General features: G+C 52.2%; 4 protein-coding genes across 7 annotated transcripts; 2 read left to right on the forward strand and 2 right to left on the reverse strand.

Moving 5' to 3' along the window:
* Positions 1-363: 363 nt before the first annotated feature.
* LOC123810470 (lymphocyte antigen 6 complex locus protein G6f-like) lies at positions 364-3722 on the forward strand. The gene is made up of 6 exons (XM_045826235.1): positions 364-485; positions 978-1307; positions 1391-1654; positions 2767-2922; positions 3094-3160; positions 3533-3722. Exons 1-6 carry the CDS (start codon positions 428-430, stop codon positions 3555-3557), a joined length of 900 nt encoding a protein of 299 aa, XP_045682191.1. The 5' UTR covers positions 364-427; the 3' UTR covers positions 3558-3722.
* Positions 3723-11000: 7278 nt separating this feature from the next.
* On the reverse strand, positions 11001-14020 carry LY6G6C (lymphocyte antigen 6 family member G6C). Its single transcript, XM_045826320.1, is given in 5 exon segments — positions 11001-11197; positions 11200-11216; positions 11626-11695; positions 11698-11721; positions 13969-14020. Coding segments are annotated over 5 exon segments (360 nt in total).
* Positions 14021-15618: 1598 nt separating this feature from the next.
* Positions 15619-18654, forward strand: MPIG6B (megakaryocyte and platelet inhibitory receptor G6b). 3 transcript variants are annotated; one of them, XM_045826117.1, is made up of 6 exons: positions 15619-15679; positions 15868-16215; positions 16373-16463; positions 16792-16832; positions 16967-17046; positions 17174-18654. In XM_045826117.1, exons 1-6 carry the CDS (start codon positions 15619-15621, stop codon positions 17276-17278), a joined length of 726 nt encoding a protein of 241 aa, XP_045682073.1. In that variant the 3' UTR covers positions 17279-18654. The 3 variants fall into 3 exon arrangements, with proteins under 3 accessions (XP_045682073.1, XP_045682074.1, XP_045682075.1); XM_045826118.1 differs by lacking the exon at positions 16373-16463 and having other exon boundaries at positions 16948-17046; XM_045826119.1 differs by lacking the exons at positions 16373-16463; positions 16792-16832.
* A 327-nt stretch (positions 18655-18981) lies between these two features.
* On the reverse strand, positions 18982-22306 carry DDAH2 (dimethylarginine dimethylaminohydrolase 2). 2 transcript variants are annotated; one of them, XM_045826188.1, is made up of 8 exons: positions 21951-22306; positions 21515-21585; positions 20762-21125; positions 20547-20646; positions 20346-20419; positions 20096-20215; positions 19471-19620; positions 18982-19295 (listed from the first exon to the last, which is right to left on the reverse strand). In XM_045826188.1, the coding sequence occupies exons 3-8, from the start codon at positions 21056-21058 to the stop codon at positions 19179-19181; spliced, it is 858 nt and encodes a 285-aa protein (XP_045682144.1). In that variant the 5' UTR covers positions 21059-21125; positions 21515-21585; positions 21951-22306; the 3' UTR covers positions 18982-19178. The 2 variants fall into 2 exon arrangements, with proteins under 2 accessions (XP_045682144.1, XP_045682143.1); XM_045826187.1 differs by having other exon boundaries at positions 20762-21129.
* Between the last annotated feature and the right edge of the window lie 13 nt (positions 22307-22319).

Genomic DNA, 22319 nt, shown 5'->3' on the forward strand with positions numbered 1-22319 from the left:
TCATGCTGGGTTCTGTGGAAACCAACATAAAGATTCAGTTTCTTCCCTCATGGCTGGCATCTCTTAGGGTGGAGGAGCGAATGCTTCCAAACTCATGGGAGGTCTCAGAGACCTGTGACCCCTTCTGTTCAGGTTTCTTAGTGTAGAGAGTCTTTGATCTGAATTCCTCTGCCAATATGGAGTCAGGAGTCAGAAGGGTGAGGAGGTTTTCTTTGGAGCAGCCTGGACTGGGTCTTTCCCCCAAGACAGACAGATAGTGGTCACTTCTTCCCCAGTGGACTTACAGCTGGGCTTTATCTCCCCAGCATTCCCATCCCCTCCAGAAGCCTATGTCACTGCAGACCAGAGAGTGTGGGCCTTTATCTGGATTCCATTTCCTCCCTGGGGACACCAGGTCCTAGGCAAGAGAACTTGAAAGGCTCTTCCCATGGCAGTCTTATTTCTCCTCCTTCTGCACCTCTGTGGGCCCTCCCAGGCTGCTGCTGGTAAGGAGCAGATGATAGGGGATTCCAGGAGGTTGTGAGGGACTGCTGCTGTTTCTCCTTAGGGGCCCAGGGAAGGCATCTGATTCAAGAAGATAGATTTACCCCAATTGACCTCCCTCTGTCTCTTATACTGGGGAAGACTCGGAGACCCTGGGGATCCAGGTCATGTGCAGTTTCCTTTAGAAAATAAGAATGGGTGAGTATATACTTCCAGAAAAGGAGAAATGAGAAGAAGAGATATGGGCATTTGCCAACTATTCCAGCCTTTTCTCTCTTGCCCTGAGATCCCCTCATTCACTGGAGAGGGGAGGAAAGCCCCTACCCTCTTCTCTCCACCTCACATTTTTTTCAGCTGTCCCTTGAGAAATGTGTTCATAGCCAGACCAGTGTTGGGAGACTTCAGAAAGGGAGGAAGCCAGAGGTTGGAGGTCAGAGCTGGGTGGTTGCTGATCTGATGGAGGTCTCTGGCCTCACACAAGCCCCTTCCCACAGACAACTTCCAGGCCATCTATGTTGCCTTGGGAGAGGCAATGGAGCTACCATGTCCCTTACCACCCATCCTGCATGGGGACGAACTCCTGTCCTGGTTCCGCAGCTCTGCAACAGGCTCTTCCACTACCCTGGTGACCCAAATCCAAGTGGTCAGCCCAGCCCCAGACCCTGGGAAATCTGGAAGGGAACCCAGGCTCAAATTGCTAGGGAACTACTCTTTGTGGCTAGAAGGATCCAAGGAGGGAGATGCTGGGCGGTACTGGTGTGCTGTGCTGGGTCAGCGCCACAAGTACCAGAACTGGAGAGTGTATGATGTCTCTGTGCTCAGAGGTGAGTGAGGGCATGCAGACCAGGGGCCACTGGGAGATGGGGAAGCCCAAGCAAGGGACTGAAGGGTCTTTCTCACCCCACAGGATCCCAGTTATCTGCAAGAACTGCAGATGGATCCCCCTGCTCTGTCCTCCTGTGCTCCATGGTCCCTGCCAGACGTTTGGACTCTGTGATCTGGCTGGAGGGGAAGAGTCCTGTGAGGGGCCATGCACAGTCCTTCTGGGGCGATGAGGCTGCTCTGCTCTTGGTGTGTCCTGGGGAAGGGCTTGCTGAGCCCAGGGGCCATAGACCAAGGATCATCCGCTGCATCCTCCCTCAGAATAAGGGGATCAGCTTTAGCCTGGCAGGTAAACTGAAGGAGGGTATGGGAAGCAATATTCCCTCTGGCACATATACACCTGCTGGGAGGAAATGAGAGAGGAGGCGAATTTGTTAGTGGCCAGATGGGGAGGAGTGATTTCAGGTGGAGCTGATTATAACCTGTGAGAAAGTCCTTCTCAATGAGAAAGGGCTTCTTTCTCATTGACTGAATCCATAACAAAGAAGAGGGTTGGTTAAGCCAGCTTGCTGGTGGAATAGACGGTCTGCAAAGTGAAAGGTCTCTGGGTTCGATTCCCGGTCAGGGCACATGCCTGGATTGTGGCTCAGTCCCTGGTTGGAGTGCTTACCAGAGGCAACCAAAGTTTCTCTCCCTCTCGCCTTCTCTTCCCCTGCCTCTAAAAATAAATAAGTAAAGTCTTAAAAGAGAGAGAGAGGTTAACCTATGATTTGTGAGGAATATCCTCTAGCAGAGAGGAAGGAAAGAAGAATTCTTGTGAGAGAGCTGTCTTTTGAAGAAAGGACATATGCACAGATGTTATAATGGCCCATTGATAGTGAAGGCAAAAGGGGAAAAAATATTGTTTTACCAGAAAAAGTCCATTATACAGAGAAAGAATGCTGTTGGATGTGGAATAACCCATTTACAAGGCAGGAGGGAGGAGCAAATGGCCATTATTTTGGTAAGCAAAGGTCAATATGGCAGTGACTGGGCTTTATTTCCTACTACATCCACAGCACCTGTTATGCTGCTTGGCATGTGGTGGGCACTCAGTGAACACTTATGGAGTGACAGAAGGAATGAGTACAGGGAAGGCACTTTATTTTTTCTTGAAAGGGTGGGTTATTGTGAAGGACATGAGGAGAAATGACAGTTATGGCATGGGGCCTGCTTAGTTAGCTGGCCATGTGCGTGCTGGGTGTGGGAAGGCATTACCATCTCCGTCCATGCTGGCTCATGGAGTCAGGGTGAGAGATCTGGAAAGGGGCAAAGTCGGGGGTGGATATTAGGAGCAAGGACATTTATGAAGTCTTCTTTTGGGAGAGCCCACAAGACTACGGTGGAAGCCTGTCTTTGGGGCATAGGGACAGACCCCCTCACTGCCTCCCCCCTTATCCTCTTGTCTTGCCTTTACTGCAGCCTCCACGGATGCCTCTCCTGCCCCCTGTGCTCCTTCCACGGGCTGGGATGTGCCCTGGATCCTGATGCTGTTGGTCACAGCAGGCCAGGGGTTCACCATCCTGGTCCTCAGCATCGTGCTCTGGAGGCGGAGGGTTCAGGGTGCTCAGTGCAGAGGTGAGTCTTCCCTCCCAGAGGGAAGAAGAGGGCACTTGGGTGTGAGACAGAGGGTTGGCTCATATTTTGCCTCTGTACCCCATCTTCTCCAGGGGAGCAGGGGGTAGGGAATACAGCTCTGAGTTACCTGGTGACTTCTCTGCCACACCTCATATGACTCCTTCTTCCCAGATGCCTCAGTTCTTCAGTTCAAACCTGAAATCCAGGTCTATGAGAACATCCACTTGGCCCGTCTCAGGTGAGGAACAAGTAAGGGGACACAGGCTTAAATCCCAGAGGGTACTGGGGTTGGGGTGGACATGGGTTCTTGATTCCTGAGGGGATGAAAAATGGAAGTAACCTTTTTAAAAAAAGATGTTATTTACTTTTAGAGAGAGGGGAAGGGAGGGAGAAAGAGAAGGAGAGCAACAGCAATGTGCAAGAGATACATCATTCAGTTGCCTCTTGCACGCCTCCAACTAGGGACCCTGCCCTGCAACCAGGCATGTCCCCTGACAGGGAATCAAACCTGTTGCCTTTCGGTTTGCAGGCCAGCCCTCAATTCACTGAGCCACACCAACCAGGGCTGGAAGTATCCTTAATCTGCCTTTCTGTTTCACAAAACCCACAGCCCACCTGCTCCCAAGACCAGATGATCTCAGTGACATCTGCTGGAAAGTGACCTGCTGTTTCCCTGGCCATCTGCCACCTAAAGGATTCCCTGAAAAATCTTGGCAAGAGGGGAGGGGCCGAGAGTGCTACTTCACAATCCAGCTGGTCTCCAGTGGACAGGCTGTGTGTGTATTGGGGTGGGGTCTGAAGGAAAGGAGAAGCATTATCTTGTGATGTCACCTATGAGAAGGTGTGGTCTCCTATCTGTAGCAGCCAGTGGAGGGTGGCCCTGAACCCGAAGTCATAGGGTTGAGGGAAGCCTGGTGTAGCTGGTGGGGGACAGAGGGGTGAACAGGGGTAGGGATGGGTGGAGAGGAGACAGAGGAATCCAGGGACTTGAGCAGTGGTGGAGAACCAGGCATGGAGGAACCAGAGAACAAATGGTGGAAACTGAAGAAGAGAGAAGGGAAGAGACTCAAATCAGAGTAAGAGTCGAGATGTTCAGAGATACAGAAAAACAGAAGCACAAAGTGGGAGGATTGATGGACAGAGAGAATGGAAAGAAAACTCAAGTTGCCTCTAAATTAAGCCAGCCCCTCACCCTCCAATCCTTACAAAGAAGAGAAGAAGCCGAGAGAGAACAAGCACCTTTAATTAGACCCCAGACTTCCTCAGATGAAAGGGAAGGGAACTGGGTCAATATGGGGTACCCATGCTTGTCCCCCACCCCATCACTTTCCTTATCCTAGGTGCTCCGTTGTGGCATCTAGAGTGGTAAGCTGCTTATCGTCACACTGCCATCCTGAGATACCAGAGTCACATGTTATCTCCCTGGGCAGGGGTGTCCACAGGGGCAAGAGGGTGGATTCCCTGGCAGGGTGTGTAATAGGACCCTGCAAGCTGGGCTGTCTGTGAACCACGGACAAGTCTGGTGAAGCAGGGGAGCACAGTGACACTCCCAACTCGTCTATTGCCCAGGCTCAGGCAGAAACAAGCTCAACGCCCAGCCACACTCTCACAAGCAGTTCCACCCATTGCCCTTCTGAGTATCTGCTCAATCTTGGGCCTCCCTGGAGCAAAGCTTTCTTAGAAGTCTCACTTAAAGCCTTCACAGGACAGTGGCTTCAGCTAAGCTATTGGCAAGCCAGAGGACACGAATGACACAGATGGAGAATGAGGTGACAGCTGTGGTTCAGGTTCCAGCACTCAGCACAGCTCACTGAGCAGCTATAGTTTGACTTTGGAGAACACACACAACACACACACATGGCAGTGTTACCAGACCCCCAGACAGGGCTCTAAATTTATTTTTCATAGTTCCCCAGGCCCTCCTTCCTGAGTTCCTGACCTACAAACCTAACCTTCCCTAGCAAGACTCCCCTCCTCACTATATGTGGTATGTATCCCTTTCATCCCTCTGCCTAGGACCCACAGCCCCATCAAACACCTGCCTTACTAGAGATCTGGGGCTAGGAGAGGGCATCAGTAATGGTCACCTAGAAAAGGCAAAAGACACAGAACAGGTGTTTTTTTATAAGGCTGGGCTCTGGGCAGGTGGCTGTAGGGGCTGTAGTAGTACTCATAGGAATCAGGTCTGGAAGGGGTCTGCAAAGGTGTTAGGCCAGGGATCTGAGGTCTCCGCACAAAGTCAGGTTCTTGGCTATATCTCAAAACTGTCTGGGCAGGTGTTTTCAGGGCCTTGGTGATGGCAGAGGAGTCCTGGGTTGAAGGCTGCAGATCTGAGTGAGGCTAGCGAAGGAGGTTGCCTCCCCAGGTGAAGGTGGCCATGAGGAGCAGGGTGGTGAGGGGGAGGCTGGGGTGGCGCTGTGGCATGGTGGCCACATTTCACAGGTCCTTGTTGCAGCAGTCATGCTGCAGAACATAGGAGTGTGACCAGTAGGTGGCATGGCCAGGCAGAGAACACAGTGCTCTTGGGAAGCAGCCTTTCCACTGGATGGTCTCACCCTGCTCTGTGGGATGGAGGGGAAATGCTAAGGCAGGGAGAAGAAGGCGATAAGGCCAGGGGCAGCAGGAAAGGGTGGAGGTGGGGAACAACCCGGAGTAGGGCCATTGAACCAGAATCGTACCCGAGATGCCAAAACTGATGCCACAAACTTCATCGTCCTAACACTCAGTGGGAACAGGATAGCAGGGTTTGGCAAAGCTGCAGGTGTAGCAGCAGAGCCGCCTTTGGGCAGGGTAAGTGGTGAGACCTGTGGGGTTGACAGAGATCAGGAGGTGCGGAAGAGAAGCAAACCCACTAGGTAAAAGACAGAGCCAAGACCCAGGACAGGGATGCACAGAGAGAGGTGGCACACAGAGCGCGCCGAGAAGCACTGAAGTGGAGCGAGAAGGGCAGGCAGAGGCAGAAAAAGAGACACAGAGAAAGGAGGGGAGACAGGAGAAGAGAAAGTCACAGAGGCAAAAGAGATACAAGGATTGTGAGACACATATGTGAACAGAAGCCAAAAGAATCAGCGATGAATTTAGAGACTAACAGAAGCCGAGGGTGGGAGATGGCAGTGAAAAAATTAAGCAGATGGTGAAAGAGACAAATGAGAAAATCTGAATTGACATTTACCAAGGGACCCAGCAAAGAAGCAAGAGGTGAGATAAGGGACAAGGGAAACAGAGGCTTGTTAAAGATGCCACAAGAAGAGACAGTTACTCTCCAGTGCCTTTGGAAGAAACTTGATCAGGCTGGTCTGAGGCCATTTCCTGTAGCTCCTTTCCAAAGCTCCTACAGCTAACTCTCTTCTTGGTGACTCTCAGCTCCCTTGGTCCCCCAGCCCTCAGGCCTTTCCATCAACCCCTTCCCTAGCTGTCCCACCCCAGCCCCAGAGGATCCCCAACCCCACGTTACCCAGTGCCCTGCAGAAAAGCGGCATGCTGGAGGAAGGTGCTGGAGGTGCCCACGGCTGGGCCCAGGGCTCAGGAGTCTGGTAGAATGTGACCTGCATCCTGAGTCCCCCAGGTTGGAGAGTTGGAGCATCTGAGTGAGACAGGGAGGGACCAGTAAACAAACACATCTAAGGAGTGAACCTTAGTGCGGGGCAGGGAGGGCAGAACCCAGACCAGATTCACCAGCCTGACCAGCAGTGGCCTTGGTCCTCTGCTCCTACACCCCATAGGAGTGTACCCCACATCTCCCGATTTCTGCTGAAGTCTGCTCTTGCCTTCAGGGTTTTCTCTATTCTCTCAGCTGTGTCCGAGCTCCAGAGTTGAGACTGTCACCTTCCCCCTGCTCCTCTCCCTTCCCCACACTTGTCTCAAGCTGTTCTCTCTTTTCCCCTTCTGTTCATTTAAGTTTCTCAGCATCACCCTCCAAACAATCCTGGCCCAGATCCATTTGAAATAATTTATTTACCAATGTGTGGTTGCCTCTCCTGTGCCCCCCAACTGGGGACCCAGCTCGCAACCCAGGCATGTGCCCTAACTGGGAATGGAACCAGGGCGACCCTTTGGTTCACATGCCAGTGAGCCACACCAGCCAGGGCCCAGATCCATTTGAGTGTGGAATCAACAACATCCCCTCCACCACCCACACAAAGACCAGCTGCTTAAGAGAGGGTCCCAGGCGACTTCAGCTCCTTTGATCCCCCGAAGGCTCAACATCCCTATCCCATAATGATCTCTTCCAGTTTACCACCTGGGAGGAAAGAATTAGTCACACTTGGGGTCAGTGGGTTGAATATGTTCCCACTGGGATGAGGTCAGTGGTGTGGGGATCACAAAGACTAGGAAGAGCCCTGGCCAGGTAGCTCAGTTGGTTGGAGCATCATCTCAATGAGCCAAGGTTTTGGGTTGGATTCCCAGTCGGGGCACATATGGGAAGCAACCAATGAATGTGTAGATGAGTAAAACAGCAGATGGAACAGCAGATGGATATTACTCTCTCTCTCTAAAAAATAAAAAATAATAAATTAAAAAAATTTAAAGACGAAGAATAAATGCAGAGATAAGATTTGGGGGGCAGTGGCAGAGTGTGGAAGACAGGGGTTTAAGAGACTGGGGAGGAGGAAAGCCACATCTGGAGAATCAGGGCAGGACCGCCCGGACACGGCTGGGTGGAGTGAGGCGGGCCAGAGGAGGCACATCTCTCCGGAGAGCAGCAGTGCCCCAGAACTTACCTCAGGGCCTCTTTATACTTTCAAAATTAGTGAAGGCCCCAGAGACCCTTTCTCTGTGAGAGTTATATTAATGTGTACTCTATCAGAAATAAAAACAGAACCTTTTAAACAAGTTCATTTAAAAATTAATAAACCTACTACATATAAACAAAACATGTTTTTGCCTCCTTCCCGTGCCTCTCTCCCTCCCTCAGCACTGGGCTTCCTTCAGGCCTACAGTGTTATCCACTCTGCCCCCAACCTGCCCCCTGGAACTCAGTGTCACCTTTCTCTTTACCTGCCAGTCTCTCCTCTGGATCGGCAGCTCCTGGAACAGGTGCCTAACCTCTTTTATTCTGCTTCTCCAGCACCTAACACAGTACCTGGCATGCCCATGGGTGCTCAGTGAATATAACTGGCAATGCCTGGATGGTGTGGGTAAAGAACTTTCCCAATGAAGATGGCTGGGTTTTCATAGCTACTTCTACGTTCAGTCTATTGGGATATGTTCGTTTGTTTGAAGTATATGAAGAAAATCTGACTTCACACAGATATGTGGTTGGAAAAGGAAGATCACTGAGGACCCTCTGAAAGGGTCTCAGAACCACTGTTGGGGATGGAGGAGTTGGGGAGTCCAGAGGATATTGACAGCTTTCTCCCGTGGGCGCCTCTCCCTGTCTCCATTGGAGTCCCCAGTGCCCGCTGAAGGACTCTATTTCCTCCCTATAAAGTCCAAGGCAAGGGGGATATAAGGCTGGCAGAGCAGGGCCAGAGGGGGTGGGAGGGAGAGGCCCCACTGACCCAGGCAAAAGGAATGAACAATGGATAGGCAACCAATGGATATTCTCTCTTACATCAAAGTTTCTCTCCCTCTTTCTTCCTCCCTTCCCCTCTCTCTAAAAATAAATAAATAGAATCTTAAAAAGAAAAAAAAAAACCTCAGCACAATACTACTAACTGATCCGCAGACCTTATTCAATGTAGCCCGTTGTTCCAGGACACAAACTAGAAGCGCACACTGTATTTAGCTCTCATGTCTTTTTAGCTCCCCCAACCTGTGACAGCTCTGAGTCTTTGTCTCCCATGACCTTGATAAGGTAAAGCTTTTGAAGAGTCCTGATAAGTTATTATATAGAATGTCCCTTGACTTGGATTTATTTAATGTTTTCTCACAATTAGACTGAGGTCATGAGCTTTTGGCAAGAATACCACAGACATGGCGTTGGTTCTTTTCAACGCATCACATCAGTGGTGTTACAATGTCGGTGTGTTAATTTTGATCACTTGGTTTTAGGGACGTGTTTTTATTTTTTAAAGATTTTCTCTTTAGCCCTGGCTGGTGTGGCTCAGTGGATTGAGCACTGGCCTGCAAACCAAAAGATTGCTGGTTCGATTCCCAGTTGGGGCACATGCCTGGGTTGTGGGCCAGGTCTCTGGATCCTCCCTCCCTTCCCCTCTCTCTAAAACAATAAATACATAAAATCTTTTTTTAAAAAAATCTTTTTTTAAAAAAAAATATTTTATCTTTAGACAGAGGGGACGGGAGGGAGAAAGAGAGGGGGAGACAAACACTGATGTGAGAGAGAAACACCGATTGGCTGCCTCTCATAGGCCCCACCCTGGGACCAAATGAGCAACCCAGGCAGGTTCCCTGACTGGAATAGTCAAACTGGCAACCTTTTGCTTTGTGGGAGGATGCCCACCCAACTGAACCACGCCAGTCAAGGCAGGTGGTGTTTTTCAAGGGGCAGAGAATCCTTTTGGGCTCCTTAAAATCACATCTGTTCTACCAGGAGGCAAGTCCCAGGGCAAGGAGGCTAATGCCTCTGTCTCATTCTCTCTCTCAGCCTTGGTGACCTTGCCTTGTTACCATCCAGCTTGTGTGGCACCTCATGATTGCAATCAAGTGGAAACAGAGTCGGTGCAAGATGTGAGGTACACAACCCACGGGGACAGCAACACTCAAGCCCCGTGCAACAGGGCTGTGGCAAGAACCCTGGCCCTCACCTGCATCTTGGCTGAAGTAGGCAGTGCCCTTGCCTGGGTCTTGCCAGACTGTGGAGGGGATACTGGGAGTAGAGGACAGAAAGGGAGTAAGGGAATGAAGATCTGAGGTGAGAAGACACAACTCCTCTGTGAGCTGCTAAAATCTGTCGACCACTCAAGGGCTGACTGGAAAATTCTATTTCTCTTTTGTTGAAGGGAGAGCTGAAGGAGTAATATGGGGGCACTCAGGTTCTAATTTGGGGGTTACCAAGCATCAGTGGACTTAATTATGATGTACTCCTTAACCGACCCAACTCCAAAAGACAATGGAAAATCTGCCCTGTTACTCCTGGATCTTGTCTCTAATCCTAACCCTAACCCTTTCTTAACAATGAGGATCATTGAGGGGAGCAGGCTGTGGGCTGAGGGGGGCTCCTGAGAAATCAGTAAACCTGGTTGTCTGAGTTGGTTCTACTGTCCCCCATTTGCATCTTAGCTCCCAATAGGACCCTTTTGAATTGAGAAAGGAAATAAATGTAAGCCTGTGATAGGAGGTACATTCAGCGTCCACTTAGTAACCAGGCCAGGTGAGGACTGACTGTAACCTGAAGGACTGGTGCCTGGAAAGAGGGTCCTGGGTCCTATCCCCATGCAATTCTCCTGCCCTTTTTGGGGAGCCCTCAGACCAGGCTGCATCTGCTTCTTAGCAGTACCTCAGAGGTGTGGCCTAAATTTGAGATAAGGATCATTTCTCCAAATACTGAGACCTGTGTGCCACCCCCAGATACTGGAACAGAGGATGGAGGCTGGAAAAACTTGTTTCTCCATTTGCTCCCGCCCAACCCTCCCGGGAAACTCCCAGAAGGATTCTTGGGTAAGGGCGGGGCCTGAAAGTGTTATTTTTCTGGGAGAGGGGGCTTCTGACAATAGGTCTTCTGCAAATAAATGCACCACTTATCAGATACAGACTTTTATCATTCAAAATAGAAAGAGGTGAGCAGGGGGATGGGGTACACATGGCAGCCCCATACAGTGGGGACAGGATAGAAGCCCCATTTCAGGCCTAGATCTCAATCCACCCCCCGCCCACCCTCAGCAGGGCATGGTAGAGTGCAGGAGACGAAGTGGGGACCCCATCTAGGAGCCAGTGGAGGATCTGGAGTAGTCTGGAGGGCAATGGGAAGGGACTTGAGAAAAGCAGAGAGGAGGGTGTGGGATGGAATGATGGATAGGGAGACCACTGTCTAAAGAAATGTGAAGAGTCTGGAGAAATGTTTTTGTGAGCACAGGGAGCTAGGGAGAGACCATTGCTGAAAGCCAGGGGATATGGAGACACAGGGAGAAAGGCTCAGGCTTAGGCAGTGGGGAGGAGAGGCAGCCATGGAGTGAGTGTCAGTGCAGCAGACAGAAGCCAAGGCCAGCCAAGGAGGTAAGGAGGACCAGGGCCAGGGATGGGGTGGGCCGAAGGGCTGGACTATTGCACTTGTCCTTGTCACAGCAGGTTGTGTTATAGGTCAGGCACAGCTTGCGACTGGTTTGGTTGAAGGTGTCTCGACAGGCCTTTTCAGTAGTGCCACAGCAAAGGTTGAGAAAACCCACATCTTGCCCGGGGGCATGAGTGGCAGCTGGGATGTGTTCACCTCTCCCCATGAGGTACCCACCCAGGCTTCCTTCCTTCCCAACTCTGCCCAGTTTCCCCCACCTTTTTTTTTTTAATCTTTTTTCAGTCTAATCTTCCTCCTGCACTTCCAGGCCCTCCCCCTGATTCAATCCTGATCCTGTCTGGCCATGAAGCTTTGGGCCCGTTACTGTCTCTTTCTGAGGCTATTTCCTCAGTATAATAATAACAGCCACATCATAAGGTTGTCATTAACATTAACAGAAACAATCCATGTAGAGACACACAGAATGCTACCTGACACATAATAAATTTTGGCCAAATGTTCTCATTGCTGTCATTCTCTGTTCCATCTCAGCATTGCTGGGCTTCAGCCCCAGAAAGTGGGGGATATTATGGAGGTACCCATTTGTTGTTAGGCATTTGTGTCCTGGTTTCAGGTGGCAGTACTACTGGTCCACACAGCCCAGTAGCAGGAGTGACAGTGAACGTGAGCTGGGAAGACACAAGTCAGGCTGAGGTGATGGGGTGTCCGACTCACCTGGGGCTGAGCCGAACCAGCGGATATGGTGGGGAAGAGCCAATGCAGTAGGTGTCCTGACCTGCTTGGTCTGGCAGGGAAGAGCAGGTGAGTGATAGAGAGAAGGTGGAAGTGGATGAGTGTGGCCTCGTTGATCTATGAATGGCCTACACACTAAATATCTTCCTCTGCTCCACTCCATCTGGGGATGAGTCAGGAGGGGCAGGGCTACCAGCAACAGCACCAGGCTAGGGATAGATGGAAAGTGAGTTCCATGGGATGGAGGAGGTGGGGAAGAAGGTGAAAGAATTCAGAAGAGGTCACAGATAGAGACTTGAAAGAAGAAAAAATATTAAAAACAAAAGTCATGAGGATACAACACATGCAGAAATGGCTTGGAACTTGAGAATGGCAAGAAAACCACGTGTAGCCCTGGTTCGTGTGGCTCAGTGGATTGAGTGCTGGCCCTCGAACTGAAAAGTCACCTGTTGGATTCCCAGTCAGGGCATACACCTGGGTTGAAGGCCAGGTCCCCACCTGGGTGTTGGGGACCACTTTGTGTGATATCAGAGACTGTAGCCCCACTTGATCAAAGCTTTGAAAAAGGCCTGTAAGTCTCCACCAGAATGCCAGGAATGCAGGAGCCAGGCATGACCCGATAATAGCACTGAGGGTTTCTGTGGGAAATCAGGCCTGAAGAATACATTGTATCCTTTGCAGTTGCTTTGCTTTGTATAGCCCTGTTGATATAAACCAGATATTTAAGTTCAAAGCATAAGGGAGTGAACTCCTAATCTCATGAAGCAGGCCTGAACAACCCTCTGACATCAGTTCAACATGTCTAACAGACCCTGACCTGAGGCAGATCTCTGAGTTTCCTTGATTGTTATCTATAGATATCTGTTTTCTGTAACCATAGCCTTTAGACATCGATTGATGAGCTTTTCATGCATGCTGTATACCCCTTCCCCTACTGATCCCAACAAAAGCATTGTTGGAGAAGGGATTGGGGCATCTCCACTAGAGGGAATTGTCACCCCCTTTCCTGTTGGAATGACAGACTGAGTTCAGGATGACTTATTTCTCATTTGCTTTGGCCAGGAGAGCTCCGAGGGATGGGGCATCCCACACTTGGGGCATGGGAAAGGCAACTAACTGATCAATGTATCTCTCATACATTGATGTTTCTCTCCCTCCGTTTCTCCCCCTCTCTAAAAATAAATAAATACAATCCTTTAACAAAGTACAAGAAATATGTGAAACTGTTTTTTAAAAAAGAAAGAAAACCACGTGTAACTAACTTTAGCAATTTACCATTCACCTCCTGAGCCCACCAAGAGCATGGGAAGAGGAATCAGACCTGAATTAAATTCTCTCACCCCAAGAGCTCTCTGATGGAGAGTAACACTATCTGGGAGATATCATCAGATTCTGCCTGGGTACAGAAGGTGGCACCCCCCCCCCAAAAAAAAATTCCTGCTTCAGCTAATTTAAGGTTAGGGTATACTAGATCTGGTGAAGGAGGGATTTGGTCCAAGGGTGGAGAAACCTGTGACTGTACCTCAGTAAAACTCACCCTACCCTTGAGGGTGAGCAGCCCTGGCATTCCCTCCCTAGAAGGCTGGGAAAATCTCCCTGGTTCCCTAGGAGCTTCTAAGAGGTCCAGAAAACTTGTGTCCCTGGCGGGGGGGAGTCAGGGTGCACCCCAGGGAGGTGTGGGGGTGCGCACCTGCTTAAGGCAACTGCTAAAAGGCAACTGCTTAAGGAACTGAGCATGAAGTCCCTGCTGAAGTGATGTCAAGGTGGGATGCAAAAGAAACTTCAGGTTTTCTTCAGGAAAGCTGAGTGCAGGTGGAAAGAGGAGAAAGCAGGTAAGCTGGGTCCTGGAGACTTTTGTGCTGGAGTGGGACTAGGAGGGGAACGGGATTTCAGGATTTTCAAGAAGGGGGCACCTCGGAGTGGTGATCAGGGGACCTGGAACCCTGGCTGGATAGAAAAGTGGGTCTTGGAGGTGGGGAGGAGTCTGAAGGATGAAAACATGGGTCCTTGAGAAATGGAGCAAGGAATGGAGCAATTGTCATAGGGAAGCCTGGTTCTGAAAGCACAGGAGAGCAATTGGGGCCAGGTGTGCTTGGGATCTTGAGTAGTGTAGGGTGATAAGTGAGGCAGGGTATAAAAGTCCTAACTGGGTGAATATGGTCCTTGGGGCCCTAAGTGCTCACCTGAGACCCAGCAGAGCAAAGAAGATAAGGTGAGCAGCAGAAGGCCTTTCATCGTGAGGATCCTAAGAATGGTAGCAACTGCAGCAGCTGACAGTAGATTTCCAGGGATCCAGCTCTGGGAGTTGAGTGGTCTTTTTGGAATTTATAACCCCAACAGTCCTCCCTTCCTTGCTTCCGGTAGCACCTCCTTTATGCACAGCTGACTGAGGAAAAGACCAGTGGTGGGGAGGGGCTAAATAGGACTGGGTGGGGGAGGGGAGAGAGAGCGGTGGGGGAAGCGGGGCAGGATGGGGAGTGCAGGGAGTGTAGGGAGTGTAGGTGAACCATTTTGGGTCCTGGTTTCAGGCCAAAATACCCCTCCTAGTTCTCAGCCAACAGCCCTGCCTGCCCTGACCTCTGAAGAAGCATCACCAGAGGCCTGTGTGATGTTATAGTGGCTGTGGTGATAGTTGCTGCTGGTTCCTGGGAAATGGACAGTGGGAGTGGCCCAAGATGATTGTCAATTTTTGGTTCCTTGGCCGTGGGGGGGGGGGCATTGTTAGAGCATGTGGGCAAAGATTTCTGATGGAAGGGGCCAAATTAATCTCGTTACAGCTCCCATTTGGTCTTCCTGACCCCTGCTCAGCTATAGGTTTAGGGAGTAGGGTTTGTGCTGTCACTAAGCGCTTCTGTGAGCAGCAGAAGCATGAGCTGGGGCTGCCTGCTAAGGAGGGGCTGCCTCAGGCCCCCCAAAGGTTCTCAGGACCCCGTTCCAGATCCACTTGAGCTTGGCTTGGCCTCTGCCATTGCACCAGCTCAGTGAGAGCCGATGAAGTCCTGGGTGTGGGGCAGGTACCCCTGCTCCACGGGGCCTCTGCAATCAAAACCTGCTGGTTTGGACAAACTGAGCTCAAATGCAAAATAGAAACAGACACGTAAGAGCAGGATGACAGCTGTGGGGAGTAGAGTTAGGGGGTGGGGGATCAGCAAAAAGGAAAAAGGACTCATAGACATGGACCACAGTGTGGTGACTGTGAGGGGGGATAAGGAAGATAAATGGTAATGGGAAAAAATTACGGAAAAAAATAAAAATAAAAATAGTCCACACTCACAAAAAACACCCCTGCTGATTTTGATGATGAGACACCGTGGCTGAGAGGGACAGCCTGGGTTCAGAGACATGAGGTAGAGCTAAAATAAGACTAGAAACAATGATAATAGCAAGTACTTCCTGTTCCTATGTGTCAGCCATTGTTCTATGCATTCGCAGTGTACGTATTTAATTCTCACATCCTCAACATAGGTGCTTTTATAGATGAGCAAACAGGCACAGAGAAGTTAGGCGACTTGCCCGCATCACGAAGCTAGTAGACGGCGAAGTCAGTATTTGATCCCAGCTGGGATCCAGAATTCCCGATGTTGCTACCTGCTGCGTTGCTGGAGTTAAAGTGCGCGAAAATGCTTGTGTAAACCGCCCGAGCACGAATTTTAAGTGAGCATTGTCTGAGGGCCGTGAGCTTGCCCACTAGTATTCCCAGAGAGAACCAGGCAGCTGGTGGCCCCGCCCCCTCTCTTATCGGAGCCCCCAGACCTGCAGACCCCCCCCCACCCCGTTTCCCTCCAGTCTCCTCCGCTGATTCACTCGCCTCCTCTCCTCACCACATCCCAGCCATGGCTCTCGTTCTGCAGCTGCTGCCGTTGCTGCTGTCAAGGGCCCAAGGGGACGCCCAGGGTAAGGCATCCCTGGGAAAGACGGGATTAATGAGGAAAGACTGAGGCACTAGGAGGTGGTGATTGGGAAGTGGGAAGTGTGTGGGAAGATCCAGGATGCTGGGAGAGGAGAGGGGAGAGGAGAAGGAGGGAGGGGGAGTCCTCTCGCACTGCGGACTTGCCCTAACCACTGACCCCGGCCTTTCCTAGTTTCCTTGGACGGCCGCCCGGGCGACCTGGTGAATCTCTCCTGCTCAGGGATCTCGCATCCCATCCGCTGGGCCTGGGCGCCTAGCTTCCCAACATGCAAGGGCCTGTCCAAAGGACGCCGCCCGATCCTGTGGGCCTCTTCGAGCGGAACCCCCACAGTGTCTCCAGTTCACCCCTTTGCTGGCCGCCTAAGAGTGCTGGACCCTGGTATCCGGCGGCTAGAGCTGCTCCTGAGCGCGGGGGACTCCGGCACATTTATTTGCAGGGGCCGTCACGAGGAGGAGAGCCGTACAGTGCTTAAAGTGATGGGGGATGGGGCCGATTGCAGGACTCCGGGGCCTAGCCAGGGTAGGTCGAAGCCTTCGTGCACAGGGGGAGTTAATTCGGACACACATTCCCGACGAGGAGGGAGGCCTTGGCAGGGGATTCCTGAGCTGGAGAGCTAGCTGTCTGTCTTCGCATCAATGACTTCGGCATTCACCACCCTCTTCCGCTGTTGCCCCAGGGTCCGTGTATCCCCAGCTCCTGATCCTCCTGCTGGGCGCTGGGCTAGTGCTGGGACTCGGAGCATTGGGCGTGGTCTGGTGGCAGCGCCGGTGAGCCCGAGGGGCGAGGTGATAGGCGGGCGGGCGGGGCAGGGCCAGAATTTTCGAGAACGTATGCTGGACCAGGAGCTCTGGGATGTGGCATGGAGAATGGGGGTCAGAACTTGGGGGCGAGGCCACAGGCTGGTGGGTGGAGCTCTGGCTCTGGATGCGAAACTAGTGGCGGGATCAGAGTGGGCGGAACTATCCGTAGGGTGACGCCTAAATTGTTAAACGGGTCAGAGCCGGAGAGTTGCAGGGTTGTTGGTGCGGACTGGAGCGGAGAACAACGGTGACAAGACTGGTGGCTCTGAAAGACCATATTATATATCCCTTACAGGCGCTCATCCCCGCACCCACTTCGACCCCTCCCCAGATTTGGTGAGCCTGGCCCCACCCTATTTGCCTTCTACCCATACATTCCCCACCCCTCAATTCCTGAGTCTGAGCCCTTGCTGGGAGCAGACAAGTTGGTCACCTTCTCTCAATCCTTCAGCTCTATCCCCCCCACATAGCTCCACTAGTAAAAGCCGAGCCCCAGAAGCCAGTAAAGGAGGAGGAGCCCCAGATTGCAGGGGACATGGACCAGGAGCAGGTAAGTGTTTGGGATGGGAAGGAGACTGGCCGGAATGCCTGAGAAAGGTGGGCCAAGAGAGACGGAAGCCAGGATCGCCAAGGAGTCGGACTTTTGAGACACTTCTGCCTTCCTCCCCATCTTTCAGAACCTGCTGTATGCGGACCTGGATCATATGGCCTTCAGAAGACCTCGCCAGTTGTTGCCAGTGGTCCCTGCTGATTCCTCCACCATCTATGCGGTTGTAGTTTGAAGCAAAGCCCTTACTCCAAACATCGCAAGCTTGGGGGCTCCCTATAACTGCCCTCTCCTTCTCTGACTCTCCCAGGATAAGGAAGGCAACCTGGGGTAGAAATCAGCCTGGGAGTCAGGAGACCTGATGATCTTGCTCCTTCAGCTGCCCCATGTTCTGTAACTTCCATGATTCCTTTACCAAGCCCTGTCATCAAGCTCTGTCTCCCCATCTTAAGACATCTGCCAGTCCTAGGTTGTTGTCCCACCTCTTCCCTTCCTTCCAGTCAAGCTCTTTGAAGCAGGGGCTTATACCTGCCTTCTCCATTTTCTTCTCCTTCACTCCACTCCTATGAGGTTGCCAGTGATGTCCTAATGGCCACATCCAGTGGACATTTTTTAGCATTCATCTGGCTTGGCCTTTGATTACTCCATTCTTTAAGCTGTTTTTCTTTAATGCTGATGTCTTCCTTCTGGACCTTTCTTTCTCCACCATGCTACATGTGTTCCTTTCTTTACCTACCTTCTTCCTCTTCTGGGAAGCTGTCATCCACAGTGGTCTCAGTCTTCACCTTGGCAAATGACACCCAGAACTCTCTCCAACTCATATTTCAGATATGGCATTTCCGAACTGTCCCTCAGACATCCCTGCCTACCTGGCCCTATGCATTTTGCACACAGCATCTCCAAAACTCAGTCATCTCCCAAACCTCACACTTAATCCTCTATTCTCTCTTGATCAACACTGTTGACCCAAGCCAGAGACTGAATCAGGGAGTGAGACCTCCTTCCCCTCTCTTCTACACAATGAACCAAGTCTTGCCATTCTGTTTTAAGATCACTGTCAAATCCACACCCTCTTCACACTCAGCACTGCCACCTGAATGTACTCTCATTTTCTTGGGTTACCTGTAGCCCCACTTCATCCTTCTGCCTTTGTACCCTCCTCCCTAAAGCCAGACAGATCTTTCCCAAATACTAACCTGCTTCTGACAGCCTGTATTTCAGATCTGTAGTATTTCTTTCCTTAACCTTCAGCTCTCTGCCTGTTCTCCAGGCCTATTTCTGTCATACCGCAAGTATACAACATGCTAGCCTTAGAGAAATTCTCCCTAGGCCCCATATGCGCTATGCCTTTGCCCAGTGCAATTCCTTTTTCATGGATTACCCTTTTCCTTCTTCACAACCTGCCTTGACTCTTGAGTGTAGCTTCTGGGAAGCCATTTCTGACCCTCTTTGCCACCATGCATATTTTGATGCCCTGGGAGTCCCCTCATATCGCTCATCAACAGTCTATTGTGAATTGTTCCATCACAGACTGACTGTTCAACAATTGTGAGTTCCTTGACCCTTTTCACATCACTACTAGGACTTGGGAAATGAGTGAATAAAAATTAATATGCCTGCAGGTGTCATTTCTTCCTGTCAACTAGGGATGGACTGGTAATCTACCAGTCTCTGAATCATCTGACATTTAGATAAATTCAGCAAGATATCTATCCATATTCTCTCTTTTCTGCCCTGTACATGCTCCCCACAATAGAAATTCTGTCCTGTCCATCTTTTGCCCAAGTGCCTATGACACAGGGCTGGGTAATGACTTGGTAAGTGCCTAATGAGGGTTTGATGACTGGAAGAGCCTTCCTTCCCAGCACTATTCCCCATCTTAGGTTTCAGCCCTGCTTCTGCCCCTCTGCCCCAGTAAGAGACCAGCACAGCCCAGTCTGAAAGTTCAGTTCTATTTTTATTAGTTCTGGGACAGAACCGATGGCCTCTATTCTTTTTCCCACACTATGCCCTCCCCCTATCTTGGGGCCTTCTCCCCATTTCTAACTATTCACCATCCTCTGTCTAACCCTCCTTCCCCTTCTATTCCCTATGCTGCCCTGGCCCTGGCCAGCCAGGATCCCAAGGCCAGGCCCTCAGCTGTGGGGGCGTGTGCTGAGCACCAGGCAGAGGGAGCTGAGCCCAGCACCTGCCTTCTCCAGTTCTGAGCAGGAAACAGGTACCAGGGTGACGTCAGAGAGCTTCTGCAGTGCCTGCAGGGAGGACATGGAGTGGGGAGATGGGAGTGAGACTCTGAGGCCCCCCTTGCAGGCAGCTCAGAGTGGTCCCACTCAGGCTTCTAGAGAAGGTATCCCTTGCTCCTACTAAGGAGGCCTGAGACTCCTTTCTCTGGTTGTTGTTGGTGGTGGAGCTCCTGCCTTCCCTCACCTCCTGGCTGTTGGGCAGGTCCCCCCCTCCACGGTGCAGGAGGAAAGGGGGCACACCAGGCAACCCAGGACGCAGAAAGAGACAGTCAGCGGCTGCATCATCTGGGAGGGTCAGGGAGGCATAGGGGTGGTCCGTCAACACTGCCATTGCCTGGTGTAGAGGAAAGAGGAAGCATTCAAGTGTCAGAGCCTCTCCACAACTGATCCTGGCTGCCCCACCACGACTAAGGGATGGGGACAGTTACACTGGCGGAATAGTAATGACACAGCACTACCTGTCAGGTGCAGTTCTAAGCGCTTTAGCTATCTTTAATAATTTGCACCTCAAAATCACAGGCAGTCCTTGCCATCTGCCTTTCCACCCTTTTTTTCTTTCTCCCCTTCTTCAGTCCCCACCTGTCGGCCCCAACCATCCTTCAAGTCACAGCTCAGATGCCACCTTTGGAGATTTTTGGAAGACTGTAAATCGATCCTCTTCCCTGATTTCCCAGCTTCCTGTCTGGTTATACTTCTTGTTTTCTCACATTTTGCACAATAGATAAACAGCTCGCAAGGGGAGGGGCTGGAGCAAATTCTCTGAGCCTCCCAGCCTCGCCTTTCAAGGGCCGTGCCCCACCCCTCCTCACCCTGACGGCCTTTTGGGCAGCATCACCGCTACCGGCCACCACAGTGTGGGGTCCCCCCATGCCGCAGAAACTGCGCAGGTGGGAGGGGCTTGAGACCGGCACCGTGGAGACCGCGAAGTCCTAGGCAAGAAAAGGGGAAAGTATTCAGGGACGCAGAGAGGTGAGGGAATATCCTTAAACACCGGCTGCTCTCAGCCTCTTCCTCCTCAGTGTCCAGCTCCCCCCTCCCAAGACTAGTCTGACTCCTCACCCGGAACGTGTCCGCCACTATCTCAGCTCCTCGGTGATTGGTCCATTTGGAGAGTCCTACGAAAAACTCCCGGCCTGAGCCCAGGGTGGCCGAAGAGGTTTAAAGGAGGGAATGAGTTGGAAACAAGGCCAGAGATGGCCTGGTCTCCCAAACTCTGCTTCCCTGTTTGTCAAGCCCCAGGGTTGGGCACCCCAGCCTCACCGGTAAAGAGAACATCGGTGCCATCCAGCGTCGCGTTCTCGTCCCCCATCTCCACAATTCGGAGCCCCAGGTCCTGAAGGGCTTTGCGAACTCCATCCACCTTAGGACAAGAGAAGAGGGAGCAGAGCTGAGACATTCCCACCCTCGATTCCTCCCTAAAGCTTCAGATGTCCAGCTCTTCCCTTTTCCCTACTCCCACCCCACCTGGCGCTCACCTCTGGTCTGCGGGCAGGACTCCAGGGCCTCGTGATTAGGGCTGTGTCCCCTTGGATCACAGCGGTGTCACCGAGCAATGTTCCCAGCGGCAGCGACTCTTCAGGAGGCAGTTCGAGCAGCTGCAGCCCCAACCGCTGCCTCAGTTTACCCCCCAACACCCCGTGCTCCCTCTGTGCTTTAGCCAGGTCCAGAGCCGGGAGGCCAGCCCCAGCACCCTCCCCCGACGCCAGGCTCTCCGGGACCCCGCGGATCAGGGCATGGGTGCAGCGGCCCAGCCCTTCCCCAGATGTCCCCATCCCATCCACACAGACGCCCCTTCCGGCCGGCAGCGATGATTTCTTAGTTTCCTCTTTTTTGTTTCGCCTGTCTGGGAGAAGAGACAGAATGGGGGAGAGACAGAGACATGCCGAGAAGGGCATAGGGAGATGATTAAGAATGCCGAGGTCTTCCTCCAGCCATCTCTCGATGTCTGTCCCACTCCTCTCCCTCTTCCAGACCCTCCTCTGCTGCCCACTCCAGTCCACCCGCACCCTAGCGAGTCTGCTTCTTTAGGGGAAGTCCGAAGGCCAAGACCGGGATCCCCTAATATCCAAAACACCTGTAGCCCCTGCTCCGGGGTGGGGCGGGGGGCGAGGAGGGGGTGCTTCGTGAGGTTCCTGTCCAGTGCCCCTCTTGGCAGCCGCTAGGATGCGCTCACTCCCCAAAAATGCAGCGGCCCCGCCCCCTTAACCCTCGGCTGCTCGTAGCCGTACCGTTCCGAAGTGCGACGAGCGAGCTGTGGGACTGGAGACAGCTGGGGAGAGAAGGCCTGGGGAATGGAAGTCTTGGATCCAAACGAGAAAGGGAGAGAGGGACAAGGAGGGAAGGATTATATAGAGCCTAAGGAATTACACAGCCTCTCCACCCCAGAGAGCCACTCTGCTCCTAGTGCGACCCAGTATAAACCAGACCGAGTCCCGGAGGACTGGGAGAGGTCTAAAACAAAATCCGAGGGGCGGAGGAAACAGGAGGCGTGGTTCCGGGAAACGGGCACCACTCCAGGCTCCACGACCTGGTCCCTTCTCTCCTGGTCTATCTTACTCGACGTCTACCCCATTCAGCTCCGCACCCAAATATCGGTTCCCTTCACTGTGTCCGGTGCGGGCACGGCCCCAACAGTCTGGGGGACACCTCCCACTCTAGACTCACCTCCAGCAGCCACCCCTACTCCTGCTGGTCTGTGTTCTTGGCTGGGGTCCCAACCCCCCTGAGGGCAGAGTTGGTAGACAAAGGTGCTTGTCTTCAAGCCTCGGGGACTGGAGTTTTGGCTTTGAGGAGTCCCGGGTGGCCAGCGCAAGTACTACTGTGGGGCGGGGGCGCGACGGTCTGGCGGCTCCGGGGCATTGTCTAAACGGGACAGGGCGGGACTTCCCGAGGCCACGCCCAAACAGCTCCGCTTCGCTGCGTTCCCCCTTCTCTGAACTTGGCCCCGCCTGGCGAGCAATGCCCGGGCCCACCCAGATATGGCCGCCCCTTAAGGCTGGTCTGCAAATGCGACATGGACCCACAATGGACTGA

This window comes from Phyllostomus hastatus, unplaced genomic scaffold, assembly GCF_019186645.2.
Source record: "Phyllostomus hastatus isolate PE091 unplaced genomic scaffold, TTU_PhHast_1.1 phas_scaffold_60, whole genome shotgun sequence".
NCBI lineage: Eukaryota > Metazoa > Chordata > Mammalia > Chiroptera > Phyllostomidae > Phyllostomus > Phyllostomus hastatus.

Excerpts from the sequence above, each read along its gene's own strand:
- DDAH2 (XM_045826188.1), bottom strand. The coding sequence starts at position 21,058 with ATGGGGACATCTGGGGAAGGGCTGGGCCGCTGCACCCATGCCCTGATC. Across the intron at positions 20,216-20,345 it reads TAGTGGCGGACACGTTCCGG|GACTTCGCGGTCTCCACGGT; the intron begins GTGAGGAGTCAG and ends TTTCTTGCCTAG. Across the intron at positions 19,296-19,470 it reads ACCTGCCCAACAGCCAGGAG|GCACTGCAGAAGCTCTCTGA; the intron begins GTGAGGGAAGGC and ends TCCTCCCTGCAG.
- LOC123810470 (XM_045826235.1), top strand. The coding sequence starts at position 428 with ATGGCAGTCTTATTTCTCCTCCTTCTGCACCTCTGTGGGCCCTCCCAG. Across the intron at positions 486-977 it reads GCCCTCCCAGGCTGCTGCTG|ACAACTTCCAGGCCATCTAT; the intron begins GTAAGGAGCAGA and ends CCCTTCCCACAG. Across the intron at positions 1,308-1,390 it reads TGATGTCTCTGTGCTCAGAG|GATCCCAGTTATCTGCAAGA; the intron begins GTGAGTGAGGGC and ends CTCACCCCACAG.
- MPIG6B (XM_045826117.1), top strand. The coding sequence starts at position 15,619 with ATGGCTCTCGTTCTGCAGCTGCTGCCGTTGCTGCTGTCAAGGGCCCAA. Across the intron at positions 15,680-15,867 it reads GGCCCAAGGGGACGCCCAGG|TTTCCTTGGACGGCCGCCCG; the intron begins GTAAGGCATCCC and ends GGCCTTTCCTAG. Across the intron at positions 17,047-17,173 it reads GGGACATGGACCAGGAGCAG|AACCTGCTGTATGCGGACCT; the intron begins GTAAGTGTTTGG and ends CCCATCTTTCAG.